The following is an 11,033-nucleotide window of genomic DNA, read 5'->3' as shown; positions in this document are numbered from 1 at the left end:
TCAGCATACTCAGGACAAATTGCACAATAACTTTTAGGGTCCTGTTACCCTTGGAAAAATAAGAATTGAGGGTGAAAAGATCATTTTTGTGGAAAAAATATGATTTTTTAATTGTACGGCTGTATGTTATAAACTTCTGTGAAGCCCTTGGGGGTTCAAAGTTCTCACCACACATCTAGATAAGTTCCTTAGGGGGTCTAGTTTCCAAAATGGTGTCATTTGTGGGGGGTTTCCACTGTTTTGGTACATCAGGGGTTTTCCAATCGCGACATGATGTCTGATCTCAATTCCAGCCAAAAACGTCAAATGGCGCTGCTTCCCTTCCGAGCTCTGCCATGCGCCCAAATAGTGGTTTACCCCCACATGTGGGGTATCAGCGTACTCAGGACAAATTGCACAATAACTTTTAGGGTCCTGTTACCCTTGGGAAAATAAAAATTGGGGTGAAAAGATCATTTTTGTGGAAAAAATATGATTTTTTAATTGTACCGCTGTACGTTATAAACTTCTGTAAAGCCCTTGTGGGTTCAAAGTTCTCACCACATATCTAGATAAGTTCCTTGGGGGGTCTAGTTTCCAAAATGGGGTCACTTGTAGGGGGTTTCCACTGATTAGGTACATCAGGGACTCTCCAAACGTGACATGGCGTCCAATCTGAATTCCAGCCAATTTTGCATTGAAAAAGTCAAACGGCGCTCCTTCCATTCTGAGCTCTGCCATGCGCCGAAACAGTCGTTCCCCCCCACATATCAGGTATCAGCGTACTCAGGACAAATTGCACAATAACTTTTGCAGTCCAATTTCTCCTGTTACCCTTGGTAAAATAAAAAAAATTGAACCTGAAATATTTTTTTTTGTGAAAAAAAGTTAAATGTTCATTTTTTTTAAATATTCAAAAAATTCCTGTGACGCACCTAAAGGGTTACTAAACTTCTTGAATGTGGTTTTGAGCACCTTAAGGGGTGCAGTTTTTAGAATGGTGTCACTTTTGGGTATTTTCTATCATATAGACCCCGCAAAGTGGCTTCAAATGTGATGTGGTCCGTAAAAATAAAATGGTGTTGCAAAAATGAGAAATCGCTGGTCAATTTTTAACCCTTATAACTTCCTAACAAAAAAAAATTTTGGTTCCAAAATTGTGCTGATGTAAAGTAAACATGTGGGAAATGTTAGTTATCAAGTTTTTTGTGTGCCGTATCTCTGTGAGTTAAGGGCATAAAAATTCAAAGTTGGAAAATTGCGAAAGTTTCAAAATTTTCGCCAAATTTCCATTTTTTTCACAAATAAGCGCAAGTTATATGAATGAAATTTTACCACTAACATGAAGTACAATATGTCAGAGAAAACAATGTCAGAATCACCGGGATCCATGGAAGAGTTTCAGAGTTATTACCTCATAAAGGGACAGTGGTCAGAATTGTAAAAATTGGCCCGGTCATGAACGTGCAAACCACCCTTGGGGCTTAAGGGGTTAACCCACATGTGCCTGTGTCTACCTCGAGGAGCAACTAAATGAGCTGACCTGCCACAGTATATAGGTGTTGTGTCTGGGATTTTATGGTTTTCATTTTAATAAGCCATTAATAAAGATTTTTTAGAGGGTTATTTACGTTAACTGTTTTGATTTAGACCTCAGATTTAAAATCCATTTCTATTTTGGTACTCCAAATGACATCAATAAAAACATCATCTGATATCGCAAAAACAATTCCCTACTTACATTTGTAGTCTATCAACGGAGAAACAGATTTTCCACTTTACCAGTAGCTCAAAGGTGCTGGAAAAGCAATGTGACTCCTAAAAACCAATTAATTAAAATCCACGCTCCCGAACGGTTCACCTCCTGACCTCTGCTGGGTGCCCAAACCACATCCAACAACCAAATGTATGGCATCGCTGGAGAGGGGAAAATTCTCTTAAAAAGGTTCTCCTGGTCTAAATCCGTGATAACCTATTGGATGAATAGTTCATCAACATTAGACCACTGGGGTAAAAATTGGCCCGGTCATGAACGTGCAAACCACCCTTGGGGCTTAAGGGGTTAACCCACATGTGCCTGTGTCTACCTCGAGGAGCAACTAAATGAGCTGACCTGCCACAGTATATAGGTGTTGTGTCTGGGATTTTATGGTTTTCATTTTAATAAGCCATTAATAAAGATTTTTTAGAGGGTTATTTACGTTAACTGTTTTGATTTAGACCTCAGATTTAAAATCCATTTCTATTTTGGTACTCCAAATGACATCAATAAAAACATCATCTGATATCGCAAAAACAATTCCCTACTTACATTTGTAGTCTATCAACGGAGAAACAGATTTTCCACTTTACCAGTAGCTCAAAGGTGCTGGAAAAGCAATGTGACTCCTAAAAACCAATTAATTAAAATCCACGCTCCCGAACGGTTCACCTCCTGACCTCTGCTGGGTGCCCAAACCACATCCAACAACCAAATGTATGGCATCGCTGGAGAGGGGAAAATTCTCTTAAAAAGGTTCTCCTGGTCTAAATCCGTGATAACCTATTGGATGAATAGTTCATCAACATTAGACCACTGGGGTAAAAATTGGCCCGGTCATGAACGTGCAAACCACCCTTGGGGGTGAAGGGGTTAATGTTGATGATTATGGTTTACAGTCAATGAAAACCCAAAAGTCATTATATCAGTAAATTAGAATACTTTATAACACCAGCTTGAAAAATGATATTAACCCCTTTCTGATATCGGGCGTAATAGCACGCCGATATCGGACTCCCTTCCTTTGATGTGGGCTCCAGCTTTGAACCCATATCTTTTCTGGGACATGTCAGCTGTTTTGAACATCTGACATGTGCCCACAATGGCCGTGAGTGGAATCGCATTCCACCCACGGCTATTAACTAGTTAAATGCTGCTCTCACACTCTGACAGCAGCATTTAGCAAGTGCTCCCAGCAATCGTGCTGGAAATGTGCACACCGGTGAACACCTGTCACGTGATTGCGGGTCATCGGTGTGTTGGCATGACAACCGGAGGTCTCCTGGAGACCTCTATGTTTGTCAGTGCCGGCTTGCTGTTAGCGCCACCCAGTGGTCGGCGCTCATAGCAAGTGAGTAAATCTGCTACATGGAGACTATTGAAGCATACCAAAAGTTAAAGAAAAATGTTTTTAAAAATAAAAAAAATATAAACGTTCAAATCACACCCTTTTCACCCCATTCAAAATAAATCAGCAGATGACTTGGCTCCCCCAACCATCACTGATTGTGGAAACTTCACACTAGACCTCCAGCAGCATGGATTATATGCCTCTCCACTCTTGCTCTTGACTCTGGGACCTTGATTTTGAAAGGAAATGCAAAATTTACTTTCATCTGAAAACAACACCTTGAACCACTGAGCAACAGTCCAGTTCTTTTTCTCCTTGGCCCAGGTAAGACGCTTCTGACATTGTCTATTGGTCATGAGTGGCTGGACACAAGGAATGCAACACTTGTAGCTCATGTCCTGGATACGTCTGTGTGTGGTGGCTCTTGAAATAATGAATCCAGCAGCAGTCCACTTCTTGTAAATCTCCCCCAAATTTTTGAATTGCCTGTTCTTAACAATCCTTTCAAGGCTTTGCTTATCCCTGTTCTTTGTTCACCTTTTTCTTCCACACTTTTTCCTTCCACTCAACCTTCCTTTAATATAATTGGATACATCACTCTGAACAGCCAGCTTCTTTAGCAATGACCTTTTGTGTCTTACGCTCCTTGTGGAGTGTGTCAATGACTGCCTTCTGGACATCTGTCAAGTCAGCAGTCTTCCCCATGATTGTGGAGCCTACTGAAACAGACTACTGGACCTTTTTAAACACTTAGGAAGCCTTTGCAGGTGTTTTCTGTTAATTATTCTAATTTACTGAGATAATGACATTTGGGTTTGCATTGACTGTAAGCCATAATCAGAGAGAGAGAGAAAGAGAGAGAATTTTTTCTGTGCCGGAATGGAAAATGGGGTTAAATTAAAGGCAGAAAAATATTCCAGGCATGCTCAGTTGTAAAAGACGGAATCCGTCGCTGGATTCCGTCTTTTGACGGACAGCGGCGGATCCTGTGCCCATAGGCTTCCATTATAGCCAACGACGGATGGCGCTGGATCCGTCACTTTTCGACATACAGAAAAAACTTTACTTTGTCCGTTGTCTCCGGCCGACCGACAAAGATTTTCCGACGGATCCATCAGACGACGGATGAAACGTGTGGCCATCCGTCGCTAATACAAGTCTATGAGAAAAAAACGGATCCAGCACAATAATTTGCTGGATCCATTTTTTTCACAAAACGACGGATTGTGACTGTGATTGTGACGTTTCTGCTTTTACTTGGGAGGAGCAGTTTACCCTGAATGTAAACCTATCAAGGCTAGAAGAGAAGCTGCCTGCCGAGCCTGGAGGTCATTCTCCTGACACAGGCGAACAGTTGTCTAGCAGCAGGGATGAAGCTGCTGCTGTCCGCTCTGCTCATAGGGCTCTGTGCCTATTACTTTTACAGCACAGAGACCATAACTCCGGGTGAGTAGATTAGTATTCTGTTTAACATGTTGTAGATGGAGTTTCTGCATTCATATTCAAGCTTACTACATGAGAAATATGATGAATAGTGTAGTGTATGGGATTGTACAACATAGCTAAATGGGGATGTGCAGTAGTGTTCAAAATAATAGCAGTACTCAAAAACATGAGTTAATCACAGAATCTTTATACTACTTTTTATTTCCAGCATTGGGAATATTGCACACTGTTTTCTAATTCAAAACATGAAGGGAAATGTATATAATTCTGAACTACTTTACAAAAAACAAAAACAAAGAATGAACACTGGGCTGTTCTGAAAAAAATAGCAGTGTCTGCATAAACTCACAATATGTATTTTTTGGGGGGATTTAGCATTCCTGTGAAACACTAACCTAATATTTTCAGTGGGTACGGAAATAATAATAATAAAAATCTTTCTATAGCGCCAACATATTCTGCAGCGCTTTACAGTTTAACAGTTTCAAATACAACAGTCATAAGTAACAACGTTAACAATAATACAATGATTAAAGCAAAATAAAACAACCCTGCTCGTGATAGCTTACAATCTGCAATGAGGTGGGGGAGATAAAAAGTTACAGGGGTCTATTTACAATGATGTATTTACAATGATGGTCCAGCCATCTTGAGGGAGCGGGGATAGATGGAGATAGTGAATGGACTACACACGCACACTTACACATAAAATGACTTTGATTAGGGAACGTGATAGGCCGCTCTGAACAAATGTGTTTTGAGGGAGTGCCTAAAACTGTGCAAGTTGGGGCTGGTCTTAATTTCTTGGGGTAGAGCATTCCAGAGGATTAGCGAAACGCGGGAGAAGTCTTGGAGTCGGGAGTGGGAGGTACGGATTAGTGCAGAGGTTAGTCAAAAGGTGTTTGCAGAGCGCAGCGATCGGCTAGGCCAATAGACAGAAATGAAGGAGGAGATGTAGGGGGGTGCCCCACTGTGGAGAGCTTTGTGGTTGAAAACAAGTACTTTGAATTGGATCCTATAATGAATGTGCCGCCAGTGTAACGACTGCTGAAGAGCGGACACGTCCGAGTACTGATTAGCCAGATGGATGACCCTGGCTGCTGCATTAAGGATGGACTGGAGAGGGGAGAGTCGAGTGAGGGGGAGGCCAATTAATAAAGCATTACAGTAGTGCAGGGGAAAGTGGATCAAGGCGAGAAAAGGGCAGATTCTAGAGATTTTCTTTAGGTGTAAGTGGAGCGCCCCACATGGCTTTAGGTTGCTCGGTATCGGGAAGGTCAGGTTCTTTAAAGGGGACGTGTCACGGTGGTAGTGACCCGGTCCCTGGCCCTGGGTGTCCAGTAAAGATGGATGTTTAATGGAGGATGATGGATGACAAGGGGGGAAGATGATGGTAAAATGGTAGGGAAAATGGGGAGTTTGTCGTGACGCCACCCTTGGTGTTCGGCAATGGTAGCCGACGCTGCAATGCAGATCCTCTGGGACGGTGTAAGGGCAGCAAGGATGGTTAAGCTCTCCACGGGTAGAGCTTTGTACCAGGGCAGTTAAGATGGAAACAGTGATCCGGTGACGGTGATGGTGCTTGCGGTATGGAGCAGGCGGAACGCAAATGACATGAAGGACACAGTTGGGTGCAGTTTCAGGGATTTTACTCACAGCTCCTTGTGCACACGGTGACCCGCTTGGTACTGTGTCCTCCGGGTGACGGGTCCAGCAAACTCCCAGGCAATTTGGAAACACCTTTTCAGGACTCCTCTTTATGTTCTCCTTTCTAGGCCACCTCTCTCCGCTAATCTCCACTTTCTCTCCTGCCATGCACCTTCATAAGCAGTGTCCCAAGCTGGCAGCCATGGATCTCACTGGGCGACGTGGGTCAGACCCCGGGATCCTCTATAGCTACCTTTTTGGGAAGTATTTATGGTTGCGGCTGAGACACTTGAAATTACCTCCGCCTCTGGCTTAATTACTAGCTGAGCCTCGTTTGTTGTTCTTCACTAGGCTTAGGGGCCGGCTCCCTCACTGTGGCCTGGTCCTTCCACGTCTGGATATGGGCCCCACGGGTGGCTTTCCGCACTATCCATGCCCCAAGGACCCCTTCTATTCTCCTAGGAACTTCTTTCCTTCTAGATGTTTCTCTCTTACCCCTTACTCTCCTCACGTCAGTCCTGCTCTTTCGCTGTCTCATCGCCAGACTGACTGGATCTTTCCAGAATGATCCATTTACCTCACACTAACTCCTCCCACTAACTGTCACCTAACTATCACTAATAGGATGTTCTCAATCACACCACTTTCCCACTCGCCTTCCAGCACCCTTTCCTGACCAGTCTGGTGTGTGTTGGGTGCAAGTGAAAGGAGTCTTGAGTGGTGCTCCCTCCTTACCTGAGGGTGGGATACCACACCTCTGGATGAGGTGCAGTACCTCTGTGGCGACTGGACCCTCAGGGGCGCCACATTCCCCCCCGTTAAACACAGCATGTCCGTGGGCTGGAACAGAATAAAACAGGTGTTACAGAAACATACAAAATATTTTTCTGTAATGCAGCATTACAACGGGTATAAAAGTCAAACATGTAAACAAGTAGCTCTTCTTCCCTTTATGGGAGGCACTTTTCTTTAACGTTACAAATAACTACTATTTGATAAATATATACTTTATAAAAATTAGCTAAATATTATATATTAAATATAAATATCAATATTAAATATAAATCTACATATAAATCATTTGCTATACAATATCAACACCATCAATAAAACATTTTTAATCAAGTGCAACAATGTCCAATTCATCCTGAACCAGAGTATTCTTCCTCTTTGGTGTAATATGGGGGACCCGTCTCAAAACCCCAACACAGGCCTAGGGCGGGCTACAAGGCATGGTTGGTCTCTACGTTGGACCACGTTTTTGGCCACGCCAAACAGGATTTTGTTCTGTGGTCTATTAAGGCACTTTCAGAGGCCTGATGTAAAATCAAGATGGAGCACCTTAAAAAGTGCTAACTATATACAATAAATGTTTTGATCACCCATAGTTCAGTGACCCAATTGTCTCTTTAAAATTTTTAAGAACTATCAACGAACACACCTCACCAATTGAACTTTTGCAAAAATCAAGGAACGTTAACAAACATACCTAACCAGGTAACCTTGTAAACTATATACACTCATATATCATAGTTACTCATTTATGCTTGCTTCCAGGGTAGTACCTGGGACTGACCACTACCTGGCCGGGACAGTTCTTGCTGCATGACAACACCTGTGTCAGTGCCAGCCATAGTACCTTCTGCATCAGCCTCCTCTGACTCCCACCATCCAGCCGCAGTCGGTCCTGGAGCTGGCTACTCAGCTCCTCTACATAGATGGTTTTATTCTCTGCACTTGGGCTATCGCCTCCCTCTGCATACCTTGCCGCTGCCCTATTTATTGTTCTGTCTCCTGTGCATTTCCTGCTTGTCCCTGACTCCTTCCGGGGGCGGGCTTTCCTATGCTCTTTATGCCTATCAATGCAGGAGGTGGGTCTTTCCTCCTGACAGATACCTCACATGATGACATTGGTAGTGGGCGGGCATCATCTCTGCACCCACTCTCTGGCCCGCCCACTGCAGCTCATTCCTCTCAGCTCATGCTCGTTTCTCAACACTGCTATGGCAGTTATCTTCAGAGCTTAAGCGCGCACACCCTGTGGTGCAGTTATGGAGATTGTTCACCAGCTCACTAAAATCTCTAGGACACCATAAAATAAAGTCTCTAGAAATACAAATAAGTCTTTGTCACACAATATATTAAAGTCTATAGCTCACAATATATTAGAGTCTCTGGTGCACAGTACCCAGCTTTGCCGGGCTCCTAGCACCCAGCTTTGCCGAGCTCCGAACTAGTACCCAGATTTGCCAGGCTTCAAGTACCCAGCTTTGTCGAGCTCGACAGGTAACTATATATACAGTGGGGAAAAAAAGTATTTAGTCAGTCAGCAATAGTGCAAGTTCCACCACTTAAAAAGATGAGAGGCGTCTGTAATTTACATCATAGGTAGACCTCAACTATGGGAGACAAACTGAGAAAAAAAAATCCAGAAAATCACATTGTCTGTTTTTTTTTCATTTTATTTGCATATTATGGTGGAAAATAAGTATTTGGTCAGAAACAAAATTTCATCTCAATACTTTGTGATATATCCTTTGTTGGCAATGACAGAGGTCAAACGTTTTCTGTAAGTCTTCACAAGGTTGCCACACACTGTTGTTGGTATGTTGGCCCATTCCTCCATGCAGATCTCCTCTAGAGCAGTGATGTTTTTGGCTTTTCGCTTGGCAACACGGACTTTCAACTCCCTCCAAAGGTTTTCTATAGGGTTGAGATCTGGAGACTGGCTAGGCCACTCCAGGACCTTGAAATGCTTCTTACGAAGCCACTCCTTCGTTGCCCTGGCGGTGTGCTTTGGATCATTGTCATGTTGAAAGACCCAGCCACGTTTCATCTTCAATGCCCTTGCTGATGGAAGGAGGTTTGCACTCAAAATCTCACGATACATGGCCCCATTCATTCTTTCATGTACCCGGATCAATCGTCCTGGCCCCTTTGCAGAGAAACAGCCCCAAAGCATGATGTTTCCACCACCATGCTTTACAGTAGGTATGGTGTTTGATGGATGCAACTCAGTATTCTTTTTCCTCCAAACACGACAAGTTGTGTTTCTACCAAACAGTTCCAGTTTGGTTTCATCAGACCATAGGACATTCTCCCAAAACTCCTCTGGATCATCCAAATGCTCTCTAGCAAACTTCAGACGGGCCCGGACATGTACAGGCTTAAGCAGTGGGACACGTCTGGCACTGCAGGATCTGAGTCCATGGTGGCGTAGTGTGTTACTTATGGTAGGCCTTGTTACATTGGTCCCAGCTCTCTGCAGTTCATTCACTAGGTCCCACCGCGTGGTTCTGGGATTTTTGCTCACCGTTCTTGTGATCATTCTGACCCCACGGGGTGGGATTTTGCGTGGAGCACCAGATCGAGGGAGATTATCAGTGGTCTTGTATGTCTTCCATTTTCTAATTATTGCTCCCACAGTTGATTTCATCACTCCAAGCTGGTTGGCTATTGCAGATTCAGTCTTCCCAGCCTGGTGCAGGGCTACAATTTTGTTTCTGGTGTCCTTTGACAGCTCTTTGGTCTTCACCATAGTGGAGTTTGGAGTCAGACTTTTTGAGGGTGTGCACAGGTGTCTTTTTATACTGATAACAAGTTTAAACAGGTGCCATTACTACAGGTAATGAGTGGAGGAAAGAGGAGACTCTTAAAGAAGAAGTTACAGGTCTGTGAGAGCCAGAAATCTTGATTGCTTGTTTCTGACCAAATACTTATTTTCCACCATAATATGCAAATAAAATGAAAAAAAAACAGACAATGTGATTTTCTGGAATTTTTTTTCTCAGTTTGTCTCCCATAGTTGAGGTCTACCTATAATGTAAATTACAGACGCCTCTCATCTTTTTAAGTGGTGGAAATTGCACTATTGCTGACTGACTAAATACTTTTTTTCCCCACTGTATATATATTTTTATTCTCCATTGATTCATAGCGCGAGTATCATTTTGTTTAAATTGAAAGCCAAATCTGCTGATGGTCTGTCCAATTGAGGCAGTGTAGAGGGAGAAGAGTAGAGGGCCAAGGACTGAGCCCTGAGATACCCCAACAGTGAGAGGAAGAGGAGATGAAGTGGAGTCAGCGAACAAGACACTGAAGGAGCCGTCAGAAAGATAGGAAGAGAACCAGGAGTGAACAGCATACTTAATGCCTAGTCACTGGAGCCTAGAGAGTAGGAGATGGTGGTCAACAGTGTCAAAAGCTGCAGAAAGGTCGAGAAGAATGAGCAGAGAGTGGTCACCGCTACATTTTGCTGTCAGAAGGTCGTTGGTCACTTTGATGAGTGCAGTTTCTGTGGAATGTAGGGGGTGGAAGCCGGACTGTGAAGGGTCTAAGATGGAGTGAGTGGAGAGGTAATGGGTAAGGCAGAAGTAGACCAGGAGCTCCAAGAGTTTAGAGATGAAGGGGAGATTGGAGACTGGTCTGTAGTTGTTTGTGCAGGATGAGTCGAGAGCGGGTTTCTTTAATAATGGAGTAATGATAGAGTGTTTGAAGGAGATGGGGAAAATGCCAGAGGAGAGGGAGAAATTAAAGATTGCAGTTAGGTGAGTTGTGAGGACTGGAGAGAGAGACTGGAGGAGATGTGAGGGAATGGGGTCAGTAGTGCATGTAGTCAGACGAGAAGAAGAGAGGAGCCTGGAGACGTCTTCTTCTTTGATGGGATCAAGTGTGGAGAGTGAGCCAGAGGAAATGCAGGGAGGGATGGGAGTCATGGCACCTGGTGGATGGGAGCCGATTTCCTGATGGATATTATCTATTTTCTCTGTAACGTATGAGGCCAGGTCATCAGCACAAATGTCTGTGACATGGGCTTGTGCTTTCGGCCTGAGGAGGGAGTGAAAGGTGTCA

At 43.6% G+C, this 11,033-nt stretch overlaps 1 protein-coding gene across 1 annotated transcript in view; it reads left to right on the top strand.

Annotated features, from left to right (window-relative positions):
- Window positions 1-4,318: 4,318 nt before the first annotated feature.
- LOC141096235 (hydroxysteroid 11-beta-dehydrogenase 1-like protein A) overlaps window positions 4,319-11,033 on the top strand; it is a 76,680-nt gene continuing 69,965 nt past the window's right edge. Inside the window, exon 1 of the mRNA XM_073582737.1 lies at window positions 4,319-4,535. Coding sequence (XP_073438838.1) covers window positions 4,460-4,535 — 76 coding nt within the window. The 5' untranslated portion in view covers window positions 4,319-4,459. The remainder of the gene's footprint in view (window positions 4,536-11,033) is intronic.

This window comes from Dendrobates tinctorius, unplaced genomic scaffold (assembly GCF_039654945.1).
Source record: "Dendrobates tinctorius isolate UK_male_01 unplaced genomic scaffold, ASM3965494v1 ptg000073l, whole genome shotgun sequence".
Lineage (NCBI taxonomy): Eukaryota > Metazoa > Chordata > Amphibia > Anura > Dendrobatidae > Dendrobates > Dendrobates tinctorius.
The sequence above is the reverse complement of the archived record's forward strand: the minus strand, read 5'-3'. Positions and strand labels throughout refer to the sequence as shown.